At 38.5% G+C, this 22,160-nt stretch overlaps 1 protein-coding gene across 8 annotated transcripts in view; it reads right to left on the reverse strand.

The window, feature by feature from the left end:
• Positions 1 to 383: 383 nt before the first annotated feature.
• Positions 384 to 22,160, reverse strand: part of TBL1XR1 (transducin beta like 1 X-linked receptor 1) — a 129,011-nt gene continuing 107,234 nt past the window's right edge. For 6 of the 8 annotated variants that reach the window (XM_026854682.1, XM_026854678.1, XM_026854683.1 and 3 more), the window contains 13 exons: positions 21,340 to 21,485; positions 19,657 to 19,876; positions 17,450 to 17,600; positions 17,108 to 17,249; positions 16,743 to 16,806; positions 16,544 to 16,641; positions 14,711 to 14,771; positions 13,375 to 13,496; positions 12,818 to 12,892; positions 8,953 to 9,080; positions 8,609 to 8,774; positions 7,640 to 7,741; positions 384 to 5,794 (listed from right to left, as the gene is read on the reverse strand). In XM_026854682.1, the coding sequence (XP_026710483.1) occupies positions 5,768 to 5,794; positions 7,640 to 7,741; positions 8,609 to 8,774; positions 8,953 to 9,080; positions 12,818 to 12,892; positions 13,375 to 13,496; positions 14,711 to 14,771; positions 16,544 to 16,641; positions 16,743 to 16,806; positions 17,108 to 17,249; positions 17,450 to 17,600; positions 19,657 to 19,876; positions 21,340 to 21,485 (1,502 nt within the window). In that variant the 3' untranslated portion in view covers positions 384 to 5,767. The remainder of the gene's footprint in view (positions 5,795 to 7,639; positions 7,742 to 8,608; positions 8,775 to 8,952; positions 9,081 to 12,817; positions 12,893 to 13,374; positions 13,497 to 14,710; positions 14,772 to 16,543; positions 16,642 to 16,742; positions 16,807 to 17,107; positions 17,250 to 17,449; positions 17,601 to 19,656; positions 19,877 to 21,339; positions 21,486 to 22,160) is intronic. The other 2 variants (XM_026854685.1, XM_026854686.1) reach the window with 2 other exon arrangements.

The raw sequence follows: 22,160 nt of genomic DNA on the forward strand, positions 1-22,160 counted from the left end.
CAGGAGCCAGCTCCCACGCCTCCGAAGTCTTCTAAGCAGCTGGAGCGTAGCTGTGAATGTCACTAGGCTCAGTCTCTCTTCCACGAGCGTATGGGTGAGGAGCAGCTGAAGCACGGCAAACGCACACGTGAGAAAGCCGTGCGGCTAAATCAAACGCGCAGCGGGAAGCGGTGGCAGAGGACAGCTTCACCGTTTGCAGCACTCTGTGTTCATAAAGAATATGTAGCTGTACAACGTATTGCCTCCCGCTGCTTCTTACATACTGTCTTATGTGAAAATGTGCCAAAATTAATATTAAAAATAGTGTTTCAGTCTCTCACTTCCCCAACATAATCATCTGTAAATTTTCTGTGCCAAGCATTTAAAATTACATTCAGCCAAGGTAATATCAAAATATATTTTATTCTGGACCTCTTTCAGATCTGATTCAAATTACAGTTGTCAAAGCAATACAATGCAAAGGGAAACTGCAACAGAAAATGTGCCTGGAAGGGATATAAGGGCCTTGGGGACAAATCATTGTGATGTAGAACCAAAATACATCATAAAGTGTAATTAACATGGTCCAGGACAGTATAGAACATCTATATCAGTCTTCTTTAGACAATAATCATGAAAACTGAACAATAAAAGTCCTTTAAACAAGTACAAAAAACTGTCATGGGCTGGTTTACACTTTTACAACAGTTGTAATTTAACTGGATAACTGAAGAAATGATGCAGACATTTTAATCCAGTGCTATAGGTAGGCTCACAGAATTAGACCCAAAGGATTTGTAACTCCAAATGAAACCATTACAACTACAATGTCAATGTCAGGAGAGAGAGAAAATTACTTCTGTATTCTAGAATTACTGTTCTGCACACTGCAGTCTGTTGAGGACAAGATTGCAAAGTACACTGGACTAGCAACAACATGCAGACTGTTTTCTTGTATTTACCCACAAATGTCAAAAAACATTATGAAGTAAAAATGAATGATTATTTAAAAAAGAAAACAAAACAAAAACATGCCTCAAGTTATTGTCAAGCTTCAAACTTAAAGGCAGAGAAAGCGAATTATGTACTCAAAACTACTGATCTGAAGCACTATTAACACTAAATCTGCAATCCACAAGAAATGGCAGATTTTCCTGGTTCGTCTGCCTTCCATCAGACTGACAGTGAAGACAGTCACACTTTCACAGAACGTGGTATTTCAGAGCTTTCTCTAGAGGGAGAAGTGAAGACTGCTCCACAGCTCTCTCCCTACGGAAAATGTCAGGGATCCTGATGGAGATTTACTGCTGTCTCCCGAAGCCATATTTGCTTCGAACATGCCACAATGTTGCTTCTGCTTTCTTCAGACTTCTGGAGAGTGTGAAACTGATCCCACTGGGGAACGGCTCTACAGGACTTTGTGAAGGGAGAAGCTATCATGCTTGTCAATGAGAAAGGAACACTGGGCTAAATCCGGCAGGCCCTGCTCTGGCAAAACCCCGCCGAAGCCAAGGGGAGTCTTGGCTCGAGTCAGACGTGGCTCGTTTTACCTACGCGGCACGCTGTACGGCACGACACGGACCCAACGCCTCCAATGCTTATCCTGGCAAGGTTTTCTCATGAAGTGAAAGACAATGGGATTTCTGGTTAAGTAAAGGTTGGAAAAATCAGGTCCCAAGGCTCCTCTTTGCTAAACAGACAAAAACATACAACCTTTTATTTACAAGCTGAAAAACCCAGTTTGCGATTTTAATGAAATTCCTTCATTCAGCAGAACGAAATGCATCAGCTGATTGCTAAGACTGCTCCGCAGGCAAACTGGCACAACCGCCCTGTGCCACCTACTAACCTTCCTAAACACAAAGAACATTTCAAAGGTACAGTGTCCCATTAAATAGCCTAGCATGAGGTAAGCAGTGTAAGGAAAAAGGAGTGCTTTTTAAAATGAAGATTAATTAAAATTGGTAGAAATCTTTGGCCTTTCTCTCAAGATGCATTAAAGTGTCATGAAATCAAGAAACATGCTTCAAAATGCCATGTCATTCTGACTCTGGTAACTGTTACCTCCCTCCACCCAACCCAGAAAAAGAGGCACTTTTAGTGTTTCATATAAGATTTCCAATCATCTAGTAGACACGCTAAATAACCCTGCACAATTGTAGTCCCAGAATAAACTGAGTTTATCAACATTACAAAGAGTCTAAAAAAGCTTTTATGAGGACCTAGATATTCTCTTAACTACACTAAAAAGTCCACTGGCTGGGAATCTTTACATCAATTTAAAAATGCAGAAAAAGGTAAAGTAAAAATAGAAAAAGAGGAACTCTACAGAAACCTGGACCTAATTATGCAGAAACGAGAAACAGGATTCTGAGATGGATGCATAGAAAGACAGCGAACTCAAGAGCAGTTCATTTCTTATTCCATCATTAATTCTGAGCCCGGTTTTTCCCCTTCCTTTTATCCCCTGTTTAGATATTTGCCCATTAACTTGTTGAACTGGAAAAAATAGGAACTGTAATGTATGCAAAGGCTTATGCACATGTTTGCCTTTACACTTGGAAAACAGGTGCAACAGAATTACTCGGTATGTAAGACTAAGCATGTGCATATGTTTAGACAAAGTTAGGGTCTTACTGACATTTGGCGTACTCAATTTAAAGGAACAATTTGAACAGTCTACCTCACTATTGAATACCGAGGTCTTTGTGCTATAAAAGATAATAATTAATGTCATGGTTTGTTGTTTTTTTTTCTTTTTGCTTCACATAATCACAGAACCTAGCACACCTTGCATGCATGCATTTAACAGTGTATAAAACAAGAGGCGAGAAGAGGTGTGAGCAGGAGCAGCACTGTGGCATGCTAGTAAAGGACAACAATAAAATACCTATTGGCCAGATCCTTTGCTAGTGGAAGCTGGCGTCATTCCACTACAGTGGGGCACCGCTGATTAACACCAGGTTGGGGGTCTCAGCCTGCGTGTCCAGAGCACTCAAGTCAACAGATCGGACGTTCCTGCTGGACCATGCTTCAAGCACCTGAAAACCCTGGACCTGTGATACTGAAGCTCTGTTTTATCTATTTCTGAATATGTGATACTATGCTTAAGCAACTAGAATTACAACCAAAACAGCTGATGATTGAGAAAGAGGAAAATGGCAATACCCTAAAACATGGCTGTGTGATTTTGCAGCTGTCACAGAATTCCACCACAATTGTTTAGATTGGCTGAAAGAATCATCCAATAACTTTTATGAAAATGAATAAACTGTCCATATTAAAATACAAAAGTACTATCAAGAATCACTTCTGACTTTCAGATTTAAATTCAGTGCAATTGACAAATGCATTGCTAAACGAAAAATGCAGCTTAAACATACTCAAAACATTTGTGTCTATTCCTGGGAGCACAGTTTAAAATTATTGCACAGAATTTTTTTTTTTATTTTATTTTTTTTTTCATTAAATGACAGAGGTCAGCCACAGTCATGGACCTCCAGCAATAAAAGCAGTATTTCAAGTGCCAGACACTCAATATATTAGGTTTCCTACATATTGTAACTCACAGGGTAATTGCTCTAAACATTTGTAATATGTTCCAAAACCCTATAAATAGCTGGCACCGAACCACCATGGATGACTGTCTTTATGGATATGACTTTTTGTTGGTTTTAAATGCTGTGTATGATAGTATTATAATCCTGGGGTGTATATATATAAAGAACGTATTGATGACTTCTCTTTACCACTGGCAAATTGCTACCCTACCTTAGCTAAACTCAGACTTGCTTCAAGTCGTGTTTATTCCATGTAAATAGCAGAAATCAATGCCTAAAGAACAATGGTTAAAATGTCAAAGCTGCATTATCTCAATTAAATCAATTTATACCTAACTTGGAGGGGAAAAAACCAAACCAAACCAAACCAGGTTGGAGACTAGCAATCAGAAGCCACAAAATTATTTGTGATTGAAATAGTGTTATAAAACTGATAACTTTGCAAAGCTCTGTAATATAAACCATTTCTTAAGTAAAACGCCTGTGACATAAATTTGACAACCTCTCTCTTTATAAATTTACACTCTTGGAATCTTATGCAAGACATGATGCAACCTTTTCGACTACACATACGCGTAAACACAACCTCATGCTATCATTTACAAATAAAATCACTATCAGTATACTTTTAATCACATGAGCAGAAAAAGGTTTGCCATATACATCTGTCATTGTAAGAAAAATACTTGATATTGTAAACAGAGTAAAAGACACTATATAGTAGTGATTATTAAAAAAATAGCAGCTTACATCTACCCTATATTTGGAAAAAAATGTAGTCACAAGATACAATAAACTGCAGGACTGGAGCAGCAGGGGAATTAGTGCAAGTATTCATCTTTTAAATAAGCTGAATCACTGCTATTAAAATAAACTTGAAGCAAGTCCTCTGTTTAAGTTTTTTTAAATCTAAGGTAGTAAACATTTTGCCTCTTAATGGCAGTGTTATCAAATATATGCCAAAGATTTTATTTTAATAAAGAAAAATTACATGAGATACTTTTAATACTGGAGTTTGGTTACAATTATACATCTAAGCTCCTACAAATAATGATGGGCAACTCTCAAAGAAGCTGTGGCATGAACCCTTGTCCAGAAAGATCTTAACCTCTTAAAAAAACAATCCCCCAGCTATACTTTGCTCCTTTTCACAATAGTGCACAATTTAACCATATTTTAGCTATGGTCTTAAAGCAACAGAAGATGCATCTTTTCCTTTTTTTTTTTTTTTTCCTCGTTCTTTTTTTTTTTTTGCATCCCTGTATTTTTCTTCTCTGTATTTTTGTGCCCTTCTATTCTTAAGTTTGGCAGAATTATGTCCCAAATAAGAAACTACTGCATTTCAGCCATGTCACCAGAAAATAAAACATAGCATTATACCCATTACTGTCATACTTTGTAGATGAGCAGGACGTGAAATATCACACCTCAAAGAAGGTTGTTGGTTTTTTGTTTTTGTGTTGTTTTTTTTTTTCTTCTCTCTCCATAATCCCTTTTCCACCCTCCCTCTGTTCACAAAATTGTGCTCTGGGAGCCACAAAAATGTACCAAACATTATCAGGTTCAATCTACCTCTTCAAAGAATGCATTAAAACATGTTTCAAAGAAACTTTTTTTTCCCAAGGTGAAAAAAATATAAACAAGAAACTAATTCACTCCCTTACTTCATGCATCCGTAAACTTAACCAAAACAAAACAGAAAACCCAATGGTTAAAATCAAAGAAAAAACTACTGCTGCGGATTTCTTTAAGTCCATTTTCTCTGTACACACAAACTGCTCAACTACCGAGAAGGAAAACAAAAATACCCCACAATCCACTGTCACAATGGATTTAAAGGGGGGAAGGGGTAATGAAGGCTGCCATTAGTATCTTCTGAATTTGGTATGTATATGGGTCTGCTCTTGTATATGGTATATTTCTCTCTCTCTCGCTCTCTCTTCTGTTTTTCATATCCAAAACCTTTAAGTGTTATTTTGGGGCACAGCAGATTCCAGCACTTGGTGAACAGGATTCACAAGCTGTGACAAAACTCTGTCATCCTCTTCAGGGTGTAATTTTTTTTTTTTCCTCTTTTTTTATATACAGTATATGTATATATTTCTTTTACGTTTGGCTGTAGTGGACTGGCCATGGTTCAATTGGGACTATAGCAGTACATGGGTCAGGGACAGTCATTTTGGCTATGTACACATTCATAGTCGGTCCATGGCTTCCAACTAGTAGCGCTATTTCCGTAGGTCTAATACACAAACCTGCAAGAAAAAGAAATCCATATACAGAAATTGCACATTGCGCAACACTACACATTATACAATTCTGTGTTAAGTATCTGAGCAAAACCTATGAAACAAAATGTGTAAACTTAACCTTATATCTATTAGTAACATACTGAGGGGGGGAGTTAAGTCACCAGGAGAGCACTTTGTTTATGAGCATCCAGCCAGACCCAGGTGCCAAGGGCATTATTGCTGCCTAATGAATTACTGTCACAACATTAACAACATCTTATGTAAACTGTTTGCCTGTTATTTAAGAAATGAGGCCAAGAACTTACTTGAATCTAGGTTATAAAAATACAGTAAAATTAAATTTAAAATATGCGGGCAGATACTAGAATTGATCAGAGTAATTCTGAAAAAAACAGTTAATATACAAATTCCCGTTTTAGTCTTCTCAAAATCTTCACTAAGTAGTGCTTCTAGTTCTGTCAGATACAGAAATGTACTAGTAAAATATAATCCTATATAAGCTATGTTTTTAGTCATCAAACAGTTCAAAAGTGCCTATATTTGCTTAGCTATTACCTGCTATACGTACATTTAAAACAGAGGGTATGAGAAGCGCTTTCACTAGCAAACAATATAAACCAAAATAAACCCAACATCTTTAAAAGAGCAGAAACTAAGTGAAAACAAATGTGTTGGCAAGCACAATCAGCCTCTTGGGCCAAATTAACTGAAAGACTGGAAAGCTTACACAACATGTATGTAAAAGGGTCATCTAGAGGGGAATGATAATTTCTACTCAGGATATGCCTCGAGCTTTTGTTCCTTTTATGATACTGTCTATTCTTGTAAGACTGAAATGATATGAAAGACCAATCAAAATTAGTTCTCTAGAATTTAATCTACTTAAAATTCAGAACTTCCTGTTTTCTGTCCGGAACTCTCACAAAGCGACCTTGCTTACCAGCATGGAGCCTGCAGGACAGCAGAAGGCTTTGGCACCTCTGTTAAGATACTACCTGAGACTCTGGACTACAAAGGTACCGGGGTTGCTTTTTGCTGACATTTGTTACTTTAAGCTACAGCACTTCAAAATACAATTCCTTTATCACTCTTATTTTATTCTAATTTTGCTTTTCCTTAGGCTCTCATCTCCTTTCTTTTAAACCATGGCAAAAGAGAAGCAAGCAAAAAGCAAGTGGTTTACTTGTTATGAAGAACTGCATGTTAATATTTTACTGCAGTACTTTGCAGGGTAATGCCAGAAGAGCTAGGAGGTGATGCTACGATACACCACTGTGAGATGATAGGGGGTGCATTCATGATTAGTTAAACATATGATTTTGTTCCCCACTTTTTCTAAGAAAAGCAAGCAGACTGGTATTTACATATATTTACATATAGCTTCCATCATTTTTAGGAACTTTTTAATTACGAGCATTCAGAAATTCGTACATTGTTTTGCTGTATTTTGTCAAATGCAATGCAGAAGACATTTCACTTCTATCATTATAATATCACCTACACTGAAAAGGGCAAAGAGGCAAAACAGAACTTGTTTCCAAGACTACAGTGAAAAGACCAGCCACAGTGAACACATTTCCAAAGTAAGCCCCAGCAGGGACAGAAAATTTAAGTCAGAGGCATCTTCACCTGCTGAGATTTTTGGAGGGTTTAGAACAGTAATGCATTAGGCTGGAATAAGGATGTTCTCCTTACAACATTACAGCACCCTTATATAGGCAAAAATCTACACATGAGCTGGCTGTATTCCAAATCAGCTACAGAAGGAAATCTTCTCTCCATTGTTAATCAAAACCTTTCCAGAAGATGCTTGTTGTTAGAATGTCAACCAAGTCACACAGCACTTACTGAACCATCTGAAGCACTTGCTCCAACTTTGTCTCCTGCTGCATTCCAGCAAACCTCAAAAATCCCTCCTGTTCCCCGATAACTGTGAACTAGGGCACCTGTCTAAAAAGGGACAAAACAGGTAATTAATATTTAAAAAAAAAATCAATGCGAACAAGTGAAATCTGTACAACATGTAAAACTTTCCCATTGCTTTTAAGAGCTAAAATTCTCAGAGAAAATGGTCCAGATGAGACTCGTGGACAATCTCAGCACTGTGTTGAAGGACACGACAAACACAATTATCACATCCTGATCTCTTGTGTTTGGCAGGCAAAACCGGGGATGGTCATGACTACTTCCAATTAGTAAAACAAGCCTTCCAAAAATTAATATCCAGTTCCCAGGAGCCACAGATCACATCTTGCCTTAACATAAAGGTCTTTCAACTTTCATTTGCAATCAGCCTTATTTTTGCCAGAAATACAAAACAAGTAAGTGTCCTTTCTGAGAAAGTTATGTAGAAACACTTTGTCATCATCATCTTCTCTCACTTTACATTCTCTTGTTTTTCAGTGAAATTCAATGAAATATCTATCAGATTTGTATGTCTACATCCAGTCATCGTTTTTCACAGCAAACGTGTTTTATCAGCAGTTTAAAGTTGAGAGTTAACAAAGATAAGCTTTGGATGCAACAAGTTATTGGAGACACTTTGTCAAATGCGTTTTTGTGGTGGCCTTTTTTTTTTTTTCCTTGAGTTTTTTTGCTAAGTAAAGACAATTATTACTTCACCATCGGCAAGCACTCAAAGAGAGAGATTAAATGTACATCCTTTAACAGAAGTAACCTCAGAACAAAGAGAAAGCGAATCAGCGTGTTCAGAATGGCAAAGCTCTGTGGCCAAAACATGATGAAGCAAAAAGTCTAGAAGGGTGCTGATGGAAAACACCAAAAACACAAACTTCTAAGCAGACAGAAGGGCTATACCTGTGTATTCCAGATGTGTACACATTTATCAAAGGAGCCACTGGCCAGGTACCTGCCATCAGGACTGAAAGCTACACTGTACACAGGTTCTTGATGTTTTGTCAGAGTATGAATACAAATTCCTCTGTCTACATCCCATAACCTAACAGTAGAATCAAAGGATGCACTGTCAAGGGAAAAAACACAGATTAATTACATCTCAATTTGACATATTTTTGTTACTAATATAAACACAATACGATAAAACATCCTACACGCTTCAAAATATTCTTTGAACCTACATATTTAAAGAGTGAAGTAAGAATAACACTTAGCAGGCATTTAAAACCAGGATTAAATAGTACCTTGCTAACATAAGATTGGCATTTGGGTTATTTGTTCCTGGTCCTGTAGGACTCCATTTGATAGTATAAATTTCTTTGTTGTGTGCTTGTAAATCATGGACACAACTGTCTTGTTTCATACTCCAGATCTATGATAAAAATGGAAGAAAAGACAAAGGTATTTAGCACAATACTATAATAAAATACATTTTACATCTCTCCTCTCTATCATCTGCAGGACGACTGCTATCTTTTAGGCTAGAAAACATTTGCTATGACTACTGGGTTTCTAGAGGAATTATGACAAGTATTATTTCAGTACCTTTCACTCTAAGTTATAAGTACCCGACGGGGTTAATCAGTAATAAAGGTACTGTCTATAGAAACCAATCTGCATGTGTTAACTACAAGCCCCTTGAAAAGTGCTGGGATGAGAACAGATGCTAAAATGAGAAGAGCAATACATATACCCTCATGTCTGAGTTGACAAAATATCACAGTCCTATTTTTAAATGAACTTCTTGCTACACAGACTGAGTGAAATAAAGGGATAGTAGAGAAGTTTTCTGGTTTTATGGCATTTTCCTGGCTTGTTAGGATTTGTTTTGCCAGGTGTTTGTTCAGTACTTCACACAGTTTCTTAGGACTCCAACTCCTGCATGACAACCTTCAACAAACAAAATAACTTTATTCTAGTAAAGGTTTGCATTGCCACTACAGAAGGGATTTTGGAAGGCTTTTATATCTTTTCCTAAATGTGAAACTTGATATGGTAGCAAATCATCTGAATGCTTTTTTTAATTCTATCTGTTTCAGCAATGATTTTAGCTCACCTTTTGTTAGAAAAAGCTAACAGGATCATGTTTAAACCCAACTGTGTTTAAGATGTGGCTGAGGTGTATGTTTACATGAATGATGCTTTTCAGAACTGATGCCTCACTGAAGGAGAACTTGATTTTCAATGTGCAGACAGAATTCAAATTGTATTTCCAGTTTGAATTGATGGGATCAAAATCTAGGTTCTCTTCCCAAAACTAGTATAGACGAAAAGAATCCTTGTTAGATGCCCTAGACAACATCAAGTTGGCATCACAGGAGAGAAAAATAAATAAATAACACACCAGGCATCTTCCATATGCTTCAAAACCTGACATTCATGCCTACTGCCACTGAAAGTAAGCAATCCACAAGTGATTAGTGATGCGTAGACTTATCTACAAGCAATTGGTTTTCCAGTTAATCCTGAAGAAAATGATAAAATTCTTTCCAAGTGGGGCTGAATTCAAAACAGCAATCAAGAAGTTAATTGCCTGAATTGCCTGAGTCCACAGTGACATGTTCCCAGTTGTCACCTCTCTACTCAGAGACAGCAGCAACAGCTTAGCTCTAAATTGGAATTCCTCTCACCTGAGTTTCAGCTGTGTAAGTATTAAATATATATCTTAAGCTGGCTATTCTGAGTCCATCCGTTGTCAATGAAGAACCACAGATGCTCTCAGGGCTTTACTCATTACACTTGACTTAAGACACTTAACTTAGGAAAGGATGAATTGCTCTTCAGTGGTGCTAGACATTCTGTTGACTAAAGATGCCCAGACATCTAGCTTTAGACTTGAGATTTAATACTCAAAATGTTTATATTTAGATGATTTTCACTGCAAGAGCCTGAGTCAGCAGAGGAGGGGATATCAAGCCACTCGTTTTGCCATTCCCCATCTCTGATTAAACAACAGTGAGTTAGATGGAAATCACTGTCCCAAGGCCTACTAGAGGACAGTGCTATAAACATAAAAAAACACATATGTGGAAACTCTACCAGAGTGCTAAAACATCCACTAAATATAAAGCACTATAGGAGTAACAGAAAAGCATCTGTACCATGGAAACAGCACAAGCCTTCAGACATGAACAACCTCAATTTTTCTAGTGCATCTAACCTGGTGGTATTTTGTAGGGATCTCTAGTGTGCCTTGAAGTCCTACATGTAAGTTACAGTATCCTCTGCATTCACAAATTTGCCCCAGTTCTGCAAGAAAGCATGTTGCTATGAACCTCTGTGCCCAGCAAGATTGTGGAGCAGATCCTCCTGGCAAATAGACTAGGGTACATGGAAAATAAGGAGGTCACTGGTGACAGCCAACATGGCTTCACTAAGAGTAAATCATGCCTGACAAATTTTGTGGCCTACAATGGGGTTACAGCACTGGTGGGTAAGGGAAGAGCAACTGATGTCATCTACCTGGACTTGTGCAAGGCATCTGACACTGTCCTGCATGACATCCTGGTCTCTAAATTGGAGAGACACGGATTTGACAGATGGAACACTCATTGGATAAGGAATTGGCTGGATGGTCACACTCAGAGTTGCGGTCAGTGGCTCCATGTCCCAGTGGAGAGCAGTGACGAGTGGCGTTCCTCAGGGGTGGGTGTTGGGGCCAGCGATGTTCAACATCTCTGCTGGTGACATGGGCAGTGGGGTCGAGGCACCCTCAGCAAGTCACCAACACCACCAAGCCATGTTGTGTGGTGATATGCTGGAGGGCAGGGATCCATCCAGAGGGACCTGGACAGGCTGGAGAGGTGGGGCCATGCAAACCTCGTGGAGTTCAACAAGGCCAAGTGCAAGGTCCTGCACAGGGGTCAGGACAATCCCAAGCACAAATCCAGGCTGGGTGATGAATGGATTGAGAGCAGCCCTGCGGAGAAGGACTTGGGGGTGTTAGTGGATGGAAAACTGACTATGAGCCAGCAATGTGTGCTCGCAGCCCAGAAAGCCAACCCTGTCCTGGGCTGCATTCAGAGCAGTGTGGCCAGCAGGGTGAGGGAGGGGATTCTCCCCCTCTACTCTGCTCTTGTGAGACCCTACCCTGCAGTGCTGTGTCCAGCTCTGGGGCTCCAACATCAGAAGGACACGGACCTGCTGGAGTGAGTCCTAGAGGAAGCCACAAGGATGATCAGAGGGCTGGAGCAACCCCTGTGAGGACAGGCTGAGAGAGTTGAGGGGTTCAGCTGGAGAAGAGAAGGCTCCGGGGAGACCTCAGAGCGGCCTCCCAGGACTGAAAGGGACTACAGGAAAGGTGGGGAGGGACTCTTGATCAGCAGTGTAGGGATAGGATGAAGTCTAATGCTTATAAACTGAAAGAGAGAAGATTTAGATTAGACTTAAGGAAGAAATTCTTCCCTGTGAGGGGGGTGAGTCCCTGGCACAGGCTGCCCAGAGCAGCTGTGGCTGCCCCCTCCCTGGAAGGGTTCCAGGCCAGGTTGGACGGGGCTTTGAGCAACCTGGGCTAGTGGAAGGTGGCCCTGCCCATGGCAGGGGGGTGGGACTGGATGATCTTTAAGGTCCCTTCCAACCCAAACCATTCAGGGATTCTGTGAATTATTTGAAGAAAAGTTTAAGTGCAATTGAAACCTGTAGAATGACTCCTGATAAATTAGAAAAAATAAGGAATACACACAGTCTCTTAAGAAACAATATGCTGAAATTTTTAGCTAGAAAGAAGGGGAAAACATAAGAAAACCAGGAAAGGAACTAATCACCCATTCTTATATGTATTACACAACATGCATTCCAAGTCTTCCTTTTAACCAAAGGCAACCACAAAGTGTGACAGCTTAATGATTAATGACCTAATTCTGTAAACAGCTAAAAGCACCTAATAAATCATGCTTCAAGCCTCAGGGTGGCAGCCTGTAACAAGTTCTCTGGTCCAAAGCTTGGCTCTGATTAACAAGGATTTGCTAGGATTGCCTAATCTTGTTATATTAAAAAAGAACAAATATTAGACGACATGATAAGTACAGTGATACTGCTGGATTGCCCGAGCTGATGGTGTGCATTCCAGAGTCCTACAAAGACACAAGCCAGTACCAGAACTCCCATTACCTTTAGAGTCATATCATCAGAGCAGGATGCCAGAAGGTTACCAGTTGGATCCCATTTGATTGCGTTTACTTCATTCTAAAATTGAACAGTGAGAATAAATTGGAGTCTTCACTTCCATTACAAATGACAGCTTACAAAAGATAAAGTTGGACAGCAGTTATAAGTATTTGTATAACTGTCAGTATTTTAACATTTAATTTTCATTCCTAGCTTTGCCTTCAATAACAAGAACTTTTTGCTACCTGTTCATCACATTTCCCCATTCATGCTCTTACACAACATAGGCTGGGCATAGCAAAGTCTTAAAGTTACCATGTTTCTTCCTTCTAAAGCTCACTTTTGCTATCCCATCCTGGCACAGGTAGAAAGAACTGCAAATGAAAGTGAGAATTGTTCTACCATTTGACTCTAACTACAGTTTCCTGCATATGTGTATCTGTCACCTGTTGCCAAAGATCAACCATTACACAAGTGCTGTAGACTGGCAAGTACACCAGGCCCCCAATCTCTCATTAATAAAAATATCATCCAGCAACCCCCAGTTTTCCAGTACTTACTGTGTGACCCTGGAAGGTTTTGATGGGTCTATCTTGTCCTAGTTTACAGACATGAATACACATGTCTGTACTGCAAGAGGCAAATGTGTTGTTACTCTGCCAATCAACATCTAATGCTGGTGCTAAAAGAAAAAGAAATGTATTTTAAACCATGGTAGGTATTCTGCGGAAGTTTGATTTGTACGTTTAGCATGCACCACCTTAGAACAAATGCCAACAGGAAGCAACCATTAATTTTACAGCAGTTCTAAAGATAATCAAACACTATGAACTGTGAGAAACGCAGCCAAAACCAGTCTTACACAAAAAAACGAAACAAAAATGTAACAAGAAATCATTAAAACATGGAACATATTTGAAATTAAACAGTTACACAGAAGACGGTGCAGCAGGACAACAAGCTGTAGTTAAGGCATCTATAAATAAATCTCAAGACTCAGCATAAGGAACAGGTTCCCACAACTTAACGCATCGTCATGCATGAGCTCATCTCCACTAACAGTCCATGCTTGTGCTGATAGATGGCAGCCAGGGAAAGGTAATGATTTATTTCCTTTCTTAATTCCAGCATTATAAGGTGTGGTAACTTGAAGCTTAATCATGGGCAACATATTCCATTTGATCAAGCCAAGATATTTATGGCAGATAGCACACAGAATTGCTTGGAGTAAATCAAGAATTGATGTTTTTGATTGTTGTCATGCCACTGAAAACATAGTGTGAGCGGAATAAAAAGTGGAAACAAGACACATTTCTTAAAGGCCCTTCAACGACATGTTCGTCATCTCTCTATTCTATTTTCCAGCTGATTCTGGCAGGCTTGCACAGCATGCAGCCCACAAAGCAATTTGTCTGACCTCCTGAGAGGCTGCACTCTCATCCCAGCTGGCCAGTGAACAGCCTTTCAGCTGGTTTGTGGCCAAACAAATTGGGGACAGCACAGCAGGCAGCGCAGAACAATGGGATGCGGAGCTGGGATTACTGTAGCAGGAAGATGACAAATGCAGTCCTTAGCTGATAAACACAAATCCTTCGTGGCCCACCCACTTGATTTGTCTGCCACTGTACTACAGAAAGTCAGTAATATTTGGATTATCTCTTATGACTTTCATAGAACTGTAATAAAATTGTGAGTGATAAAGTTATACCATCAGAACAACTGTATCTTTGTTTACATTCTCAAAATTCATGAGACTATGAGAGCCAGTACCCTGCCTGTAAGACTTTAAAAGGGTGTAAATAAGTAATAAACTTCAGACTTTTTAATTTATTTTGATGAATAACACTTCTTTCATCTTTTCAGATGACAATCTGGATGATCAAAATCGAGACTTACCAGAATGAAAAGGAAACTGCTGCTTGGCTTCGCCAGTGTGGGCATCCCAAATAATTGTGGTCTGTATTAAACAGATAAATAAACAAACTTGTGCAAATTGATCATTTCCCCACAACTACCACTACTCAGATGTATCAGACTACCTAGCCTACTCCCCATTGCCCAAACCTGCTCCCAATGATATTTTTCTAGTGTTTTACCCAGTAGTAAAGGAAACGGTAGTAGGTCTACAGACAACAGTAGAAAACAATAATAAAGTGCAATATTAGAAAGGTGTTTGATCACATCTTGGGGTCTGGAGGGAAGAAGGGGGTTGTGGGCTTCTTTTTTATAAACCAAAATTAAACAGATTTATCTCTTTAGTCCTATTTATATTTTAGTAATCCACTCCACACACTTATTTTAATTTCAAATACTTGTATATTCAAATTTTAATTTCAAACACTCATTTGATGCTAAGGAAATCTTTACATAAACAATTAGACTCATACTTAAGAATCTGAAAGATTTAAGGGTATAATTTTGTTCCAAGTTGTTCTCTGCCAATACTTCTGATATCCTTCTGATGAAAGAAATCTTACATGACAAAATTATTATTTTATAATCACTATATTATATGCCAATATTCCTGACCTACCGCAATGATCAATGAACATTTTGACACTGAATTCAGTGGAAGCATGAAGTGACCACACAAATTATTCATGGAAGAGATGCATAAGGTTGGGTCAGTCTTTCTGTTAATGCAGAATATTTTTCAAAGCATAATCTCAGTTGCTTTGTCCGAGGAGTTTTATTGACTGAAATGAGGCTTCTATCTCTTCCAGAATAATTTCCTGCAAATTAAAGCTGTGCCTCCACAAAGATTTAAAAACTGGCATAAACCATCACAGCTGCCAAAGAAACCCATCCTTTCCATGCTTTGAGACATTGACTTTTCCTTCCTTTGTGCCAGCACAAGCATTTATAAAGCTGGGCACTAAAGCAAGCCAGGTTAAATGCGTGCAGGAAAAAAATAATAAATAAAGAAGAAAATCTACTACTTCGCAGTGACACTGCCAGTTTTAAGTACTGTGGGCCTGTGGCCTTGCTGAGCCTGCAGTTTGCCAGTCTCGCTAGGAGAAAGCCTGCATATAATTCCACACTTTGAATCAGTTACAGAGGAGAAATTAAACTCTTCTTACTCTTTGAATAGCCTCTTCTATTTTCTGAATTCATCTTAAGTTTATTCTTCATCAACGTGTGCCCTTCCTACCATTCATAAAATCTCTCACACTAACAACAGCTTTGAATTTAAAGACCTTGGGAGTCTAAGTTTGTTTAGACATGTGAAATAAAACCCAGTTAAACAATGAGCTTCAGAGCACTGTGTTACTGGCACCTCCCCAGTCAGATATATTGACTTTTCTTATGTTCAAGCTCTAACCTTTTCAATCATTCTCAGGCTTGACTGATATCAAGATCACCCTGAACCTATTCCTCCAGTATGATTTTTTTTTTCTGAGGCTTTGCATAAAATGCTTCACTAAATTTTAGATGACTCGGTTTTACAAAGGTTTAAACGTTCCCACATTCAATGCACTTACTTTCAAACTCAGGCTAACCTAATTGGGAGGAGATCCAGAGTACTGAAATCTAATAAATTAAAATATCTCAGTAAACTACTATAAAACACAACAAAACATAGCTAGCATAACAAGTTCTTTGTAAGTACGTATTTATGTCTCATGCCTTTAGTTTTATCTACTTACTTTCTATAGCTTTGCTAATATGCTTACAATTAGATTAAAATGGTGAAGGAAAGAATTTTAATTTTACCAAAGATTATCTCACCTTGTCCACTCCTGCACTTAAAATGAAGTTTCCTTTCTTGTTCCATTTTAACGCAAATATAGGACCTTTATGTTGCCCTAAGGTGCTGGCAAGATTACCTGAAAATTTATATTGATATGAATACATTAAAAAAATAAAAAAACTATGCTGTGAGCCACAATACAGGAAAATACACTGGACATTAAAGTATTTCACTTACCATCTTTAGTCCATATCCTCGCAAAGCCATCGTAAGACCCAGTTGCTAGAAGTGTACCTTCACTCTGCCAGCAAAAAGATTCTTTTACTTTTTATTTTTAATGTATAACTCAAAGCTAAAGAGCACAAAGCAAATTTCAGGTAGAATACATCTGCATAAGATTTATGATATTTATTCCATTGACTGCAACTTATTAAAAAGAAGTCCCCAAAGTACAGTAGAAGAAAATACAATGCAACTCAAAAATATAAATATTTCAGGAGCCATAGCAGAGGATGCACAGTTGCTGTCACTTAAAATTTGCCTATGCAAAGTTATAGGTACAATTTTCTCAGAGTATTTTGAGCACTGCCATTTCTACTTACGTTCCAATCCAGCGATGTCACATCTTTGTTGCTGGGTACATCCTGCCCTCCTTCTCGTATACAGTGTCGAAGTACCAGCTGCGTGGAGCCGCTCGTGCTGTTTTCACTGAGGTTCCATATCCGTGCTGTCGAATCTCCAGATCTATAAAACAGTCAATGAGAATGTAAGTCCTTCTCCCAATTAATTCCATTTAATGAAGTATTCCTTTGAAAACAGCAAACGTTGTCGCATTTGATGTAGCGGGTGTTGGGGCGGGTAATTATTTTAACTTGTTACCATCAAGGTGTATCAGTATCCCAGCGAGCGCTGGTATTACACACATACATGGCTAACACACGTACCCTGAGGCCAAAAGGTCACTGACGGGATTCCAGGCACAGATGAATACTTCAGATTCATGGCCACGCAGCACCACTGCCTTGTTGGGAGGGATTTCAACATCTCCATCTACTTCCATCATATCTGTGTGATTATCTGCATTATGGGAAACAACAGTAGAGAGAGGTGGATTTTAATATTTTGGGACAATACATTTTAACTACTATATGATTCATATTCTTCTGGGAGGAGCCTAAAAATTTATTCACAATTTACGTGTACCAAAATTTGACAAAGATGTAAAGTTCCTTTATTTTTCCAGTTCCAATTTATGCAGTACTATAAACAGATGAGTTTCAAAAATGTGAGGAAGCTCTTAGCCCTTCTAAACCTCAGCATCCAAATGGATTTAATTTTGAAACTGCAAAACGGAGGCCAAAAGTTTATTTTTTAACACCGATGTTAAAAGTACTCTGAGTTTTTAAGGCGTGATACTGCATAGTACAATATGTTACTAGTCTATCTTGTGCTTTAAAAATACGTTCATGACACATTCATTTTCAAAAAATCTCTCTTTTCACCAAGTGCAGTCAAACAGGTTTTAAATCTCCACCGCAGACACTTCATTTACAAAATGGCTTTAATTAATATAATAACATTTGGTGATATGGTAAACTGATAACAGAGCTTTTTAAACTGCATCGGCCGTTACTGTGGAATTGTGGCAATACATAGCTTTCTGCGTGGAAGTGATATTGGATCCATATTGTTCTGTAAAACATACTGGGGGTAATTCAACCGACAAAACAGTTTTCTTGGCAGCTACCATCAATCATTTTCTATTATTAAAAATAAATTCACACTGAGTGCAAATGCAGAATATAAAAAATGCTGAACAGTTCACCTGCTCCATATTTATTCCCGGTGGTTAAACAAACCGTTTCACATCTATCGCTTAATTTAACATTAAGGGTTTCTGTCACTATTTGTATGTGTGAGAAAACAGAAAAGGCTATTAGAACATGCATATTTTTAAGAAAGAACACCATTTAAAGCATTGCTTCAATTAAAGAGAACCAATGCCAGTATAATTTGGTATAGCAGCCAGTAGGGGTTGCTGGTATATCACATTTCACAGTGGCTGAGATCTGAAGTTTATGCTCCTATGCAGTTCACAGTTAACAGGCCAATATTCTTCTGAGTTTTTTAAATGAAAGCGCCAAAGTAGAGAGCTTGTTTAAGCCAGAGATTATATTTACACTTTATTTATCATATATAATAATGAAAAAAACTAGTAAAATCCAGCTGTAAAATGAAAAACTTGTACATGGCTCGATAGGAATATTCTCTCAAAAACATCTTTTCTTCAGGTGCTTTTACAGAAGGAGCTGTAACTCCCCCTCTTAAATGTATAATTCAGACTTCCAGAACAGTATTTTCAAAAAATCTCATTTTAATGCCTGACCTTAATTTTTCGATACTAAGCCTGATTGTAAGGTGTGTTCCTTTGACCAGCGATGACAAATAAAACTCAGTTTTCACCAATCACAACTGAAATGGAACCCATGAATAAATCAAACCTGCAGGCAGTTGCACCGAATAATTCTGAATAGCAAATCATGAAAACTGATACTGATAAAGGAGACAAATGACACGGGATTTGTCTCAGGGACCATGATGGTCTTGGTATGACAAGTGAGTCTGTCCTACAGAGAGCCAGTTACAGCTGTCCGAATCACGGGGTTAGCAGAACCTGTCAGAAGTAGTTTGCAGAGCTTCACAAAGCAATTCTCAGTTTTAACCAGCTGCAGACTTCTCTCCTTATTCCTTGTACAGGGGCCAAAGCTGAGAAGATGCAATACTTAATGCGTTTTCTTGTGGTTTTTTTTCCTCTTTATGCAAGAGCTCTCAGAGGATCCTGTGAAAAACCCTCAGATGATGGGAAAGGAGCAGGACTGGACGTACTGGTCAATGGAATATTGTGAACGCATGAATTCAGAAGTTTGTATCTCCTCCTGCAATTCCAAATATCAAACCGGGGACAGTCAAAGTCAGACACCATCTGTTAAAGTATCGCCTATGACAAAGGTGTTCTCTGCAAGCTGAAGCGTTACTAGTACCTCTGCACATTTACCTCATTGCCTACTACCTTGTACTGTGAGCTCATACTATGATAAATGACAAGGAAATGACATTAACGTAAGTTAAGGTAATTTCTGTCTCCACTTACTTGCTATAGTATGTGCTCCATTCTCTTCTCCATTGGCAGTATTTTCTCCATTTTTTGCTGATCCCTGTTGGTTAGTTGCGGCTGCGGCTGCAGCAGCTGCTGCCTGCTGTTGTGCAAGTTTATCTCTGTAGGCCTGTTGTCTTGTCTGTACCACATCAGGCATTACTGCATCTATCAGTGAGAGAGACTCTATCGGCCTACCATCAAACAAGGTACCATCCTAAATTACAGCAGAGGGAGAAAACAAAAAAAAAAGACAACACCAAGTACAAATTAACATTGCGGGCAAAAACTCCAAGGAAAACTCAAACAAAAGTTTTGATTTAATATATCAAAACAGTTTACAAATAGTGCTGGGAGTGATACCACATCATTGTTGTGGTTAGGATTGAAATTTTAGTCTGAAGTTAAGTGGCCACCATTAATATGCAAAAAGAAGCCACTGCAGGCCTCTGGCAGAGCTTCTGGAATCAAAAGTTACATGCTTGAAGTTTGCTAAATCATCTGCTAAATAAAAAAATTCTGTAAGCTATCTATGAATATGATTTCAAACATGAGCGGCTGCAACAAAATCTAATGGTTTGTTTGAAGAGCTGCAAACATTGCAATTCAGGTCACTGGCTTGTGAAGTTATTCTATCTTATTAGACTAATACTTTCCATAAACATATTATCTAGAGAGTTAACTAGTTTTCTTCCTTTTTTTAAACAGTGCTGGCATGCTTTCAAACAACAAGGAAGAATTTTATCCTGAAATGGACAAGACCTAGTTAAAAATACCCTTATACATATGCTAAGGCTTTGTAAGGATCTATTTTTAGGAGCTAGAAGGATTCCTTGCAATAAATATATTCCTCTTTCTATTTCAATCACTTGTTTTATTTTTCTGAGGCTTCCTAAGGGAAAGGATTTGCTTCACTGGGACTATGAAAACTACACATAAACAGCAAACATAAGAGAGACTGGAAAGAGTGCAGAATTGAGAAAAAAAAAAAAGTTTCCTTCTGTCATATAACTGACACATACAAAGGCTGCTAACCTTCCAGGCATAAATGAGAATAGAAATTGAGGGCAAGTATCTGCAGCACCAGGCAGGAAGATACATAGGTTTCTGTACTGCTGGAATAACCATTTAAACATCAAATTTAATAGATCCTGCTCGAGATGAATTAGCCAGCAGAGGCAAAAGGCAAACTGGTATATACCTTCATGCTCCTTGCCACAAACTGAAACCCTCTCTCTATTTGGAAACCTTGCCTTTGGGCTCTCGTTGATTCGTTGTAACAACACATCACCCAAATGAGAGCTGCATAGTGGTCTCATGCTTCCCTACTGCAAGTCCACAAATATAAAAATTAAAAGTTAACTTGTCTCAATGATTATCTTATTGCACTTGTCTGGATTTACTACAACATTATATTAGGGTAAAAACTCTACAGACAACGGACCTTTAAGCACTGAGCCAGAACACCATGCCTGGTGTTGTGTGGCTGCACTGGGCAGAACCCCTACCCAGTTATGTCACTCCATTCTGGTTCCACCACTGGAGTCATGGTGAACACCAGCAGTAAGGAATCTGAAGTAAAAGTAAATAAATAGGATACAAGAAAGTTAAGAAAAAATACTAACATTCAAACTTACTGCAAGCAAGGACATAATGCTCCTGCAGGCAAAGCCTCCTTACCTCATTAATACTGACTTCTGCCTCTACATACTGCAGACCTTTCTGGATGATGGAAATCAAAGCAGCTGGTGGCACCAGAGCACCATTTATATTAGACTGGCTGATATGGCTCTCTATACCAAAGGTAAATGCTGAATGGGAAAACCCTAAAGACAAGGCAAAGACATCAGAATTGATTTACAGAGTGACAACACTACTTGCCATACCACTGTAGGATCTTCTGGTTACAAACCTAAGCAAATTATACAACGATATAGCAGGCTTATGAACTACAAAAACACTCAACAAAACAGCTCTGTTGTTTCACTTGTATGTTTCCACTTTAAATGTACAAAAAGGGAAAAATGAAATTTATATGTAACACAGCAGTTACTGTAACACTGGCAAAACATTTGTGTATGAGTAAATAAAAACCACAAAATATACAATTTTCAGTAACACATATATTTTTTGTATTCTCAAACCACACATGTATTGTATCATACATAGTATTTTATTAAACATCTACCTCCAAGACACCATGACTCACATGTTATATTTACTCCCCGATTCTCTCGCCATGAAAATGAAATGGATCTCTATGTACAACAGAATTCACTTCATGGTACAGTGCTGTCATAATTGGTTATGTTTTGGCACTTGGAACTACATCAGTGCTGTGCACTGATTAAGAAGTGGCAAGAGTGATGTGGTGCAGCACTGGTTGTTGCTTGCTATTTATTTGATCACCCTGAAAAGGCAAATTTAACCTAGAGAAAAACATTTCTTTCAGCAAATTAACGTTACTGTTACAGGATTTTTTGTTAAACTACTCCCCCCCC

This window comes from Athene cunicularia, assembly GCF_003259725.1.
Source record: "Athene cunicularia isolate RWA chromosome 9 unlocalized genomic scaffold, athCun1 chr9_part1, whole genome shotgun sequence".
NCBI lineage: Eukaryota > Metazoa > Chordata > Aves > Strigiformes > Strigidae > Athene > Athene cunicularia.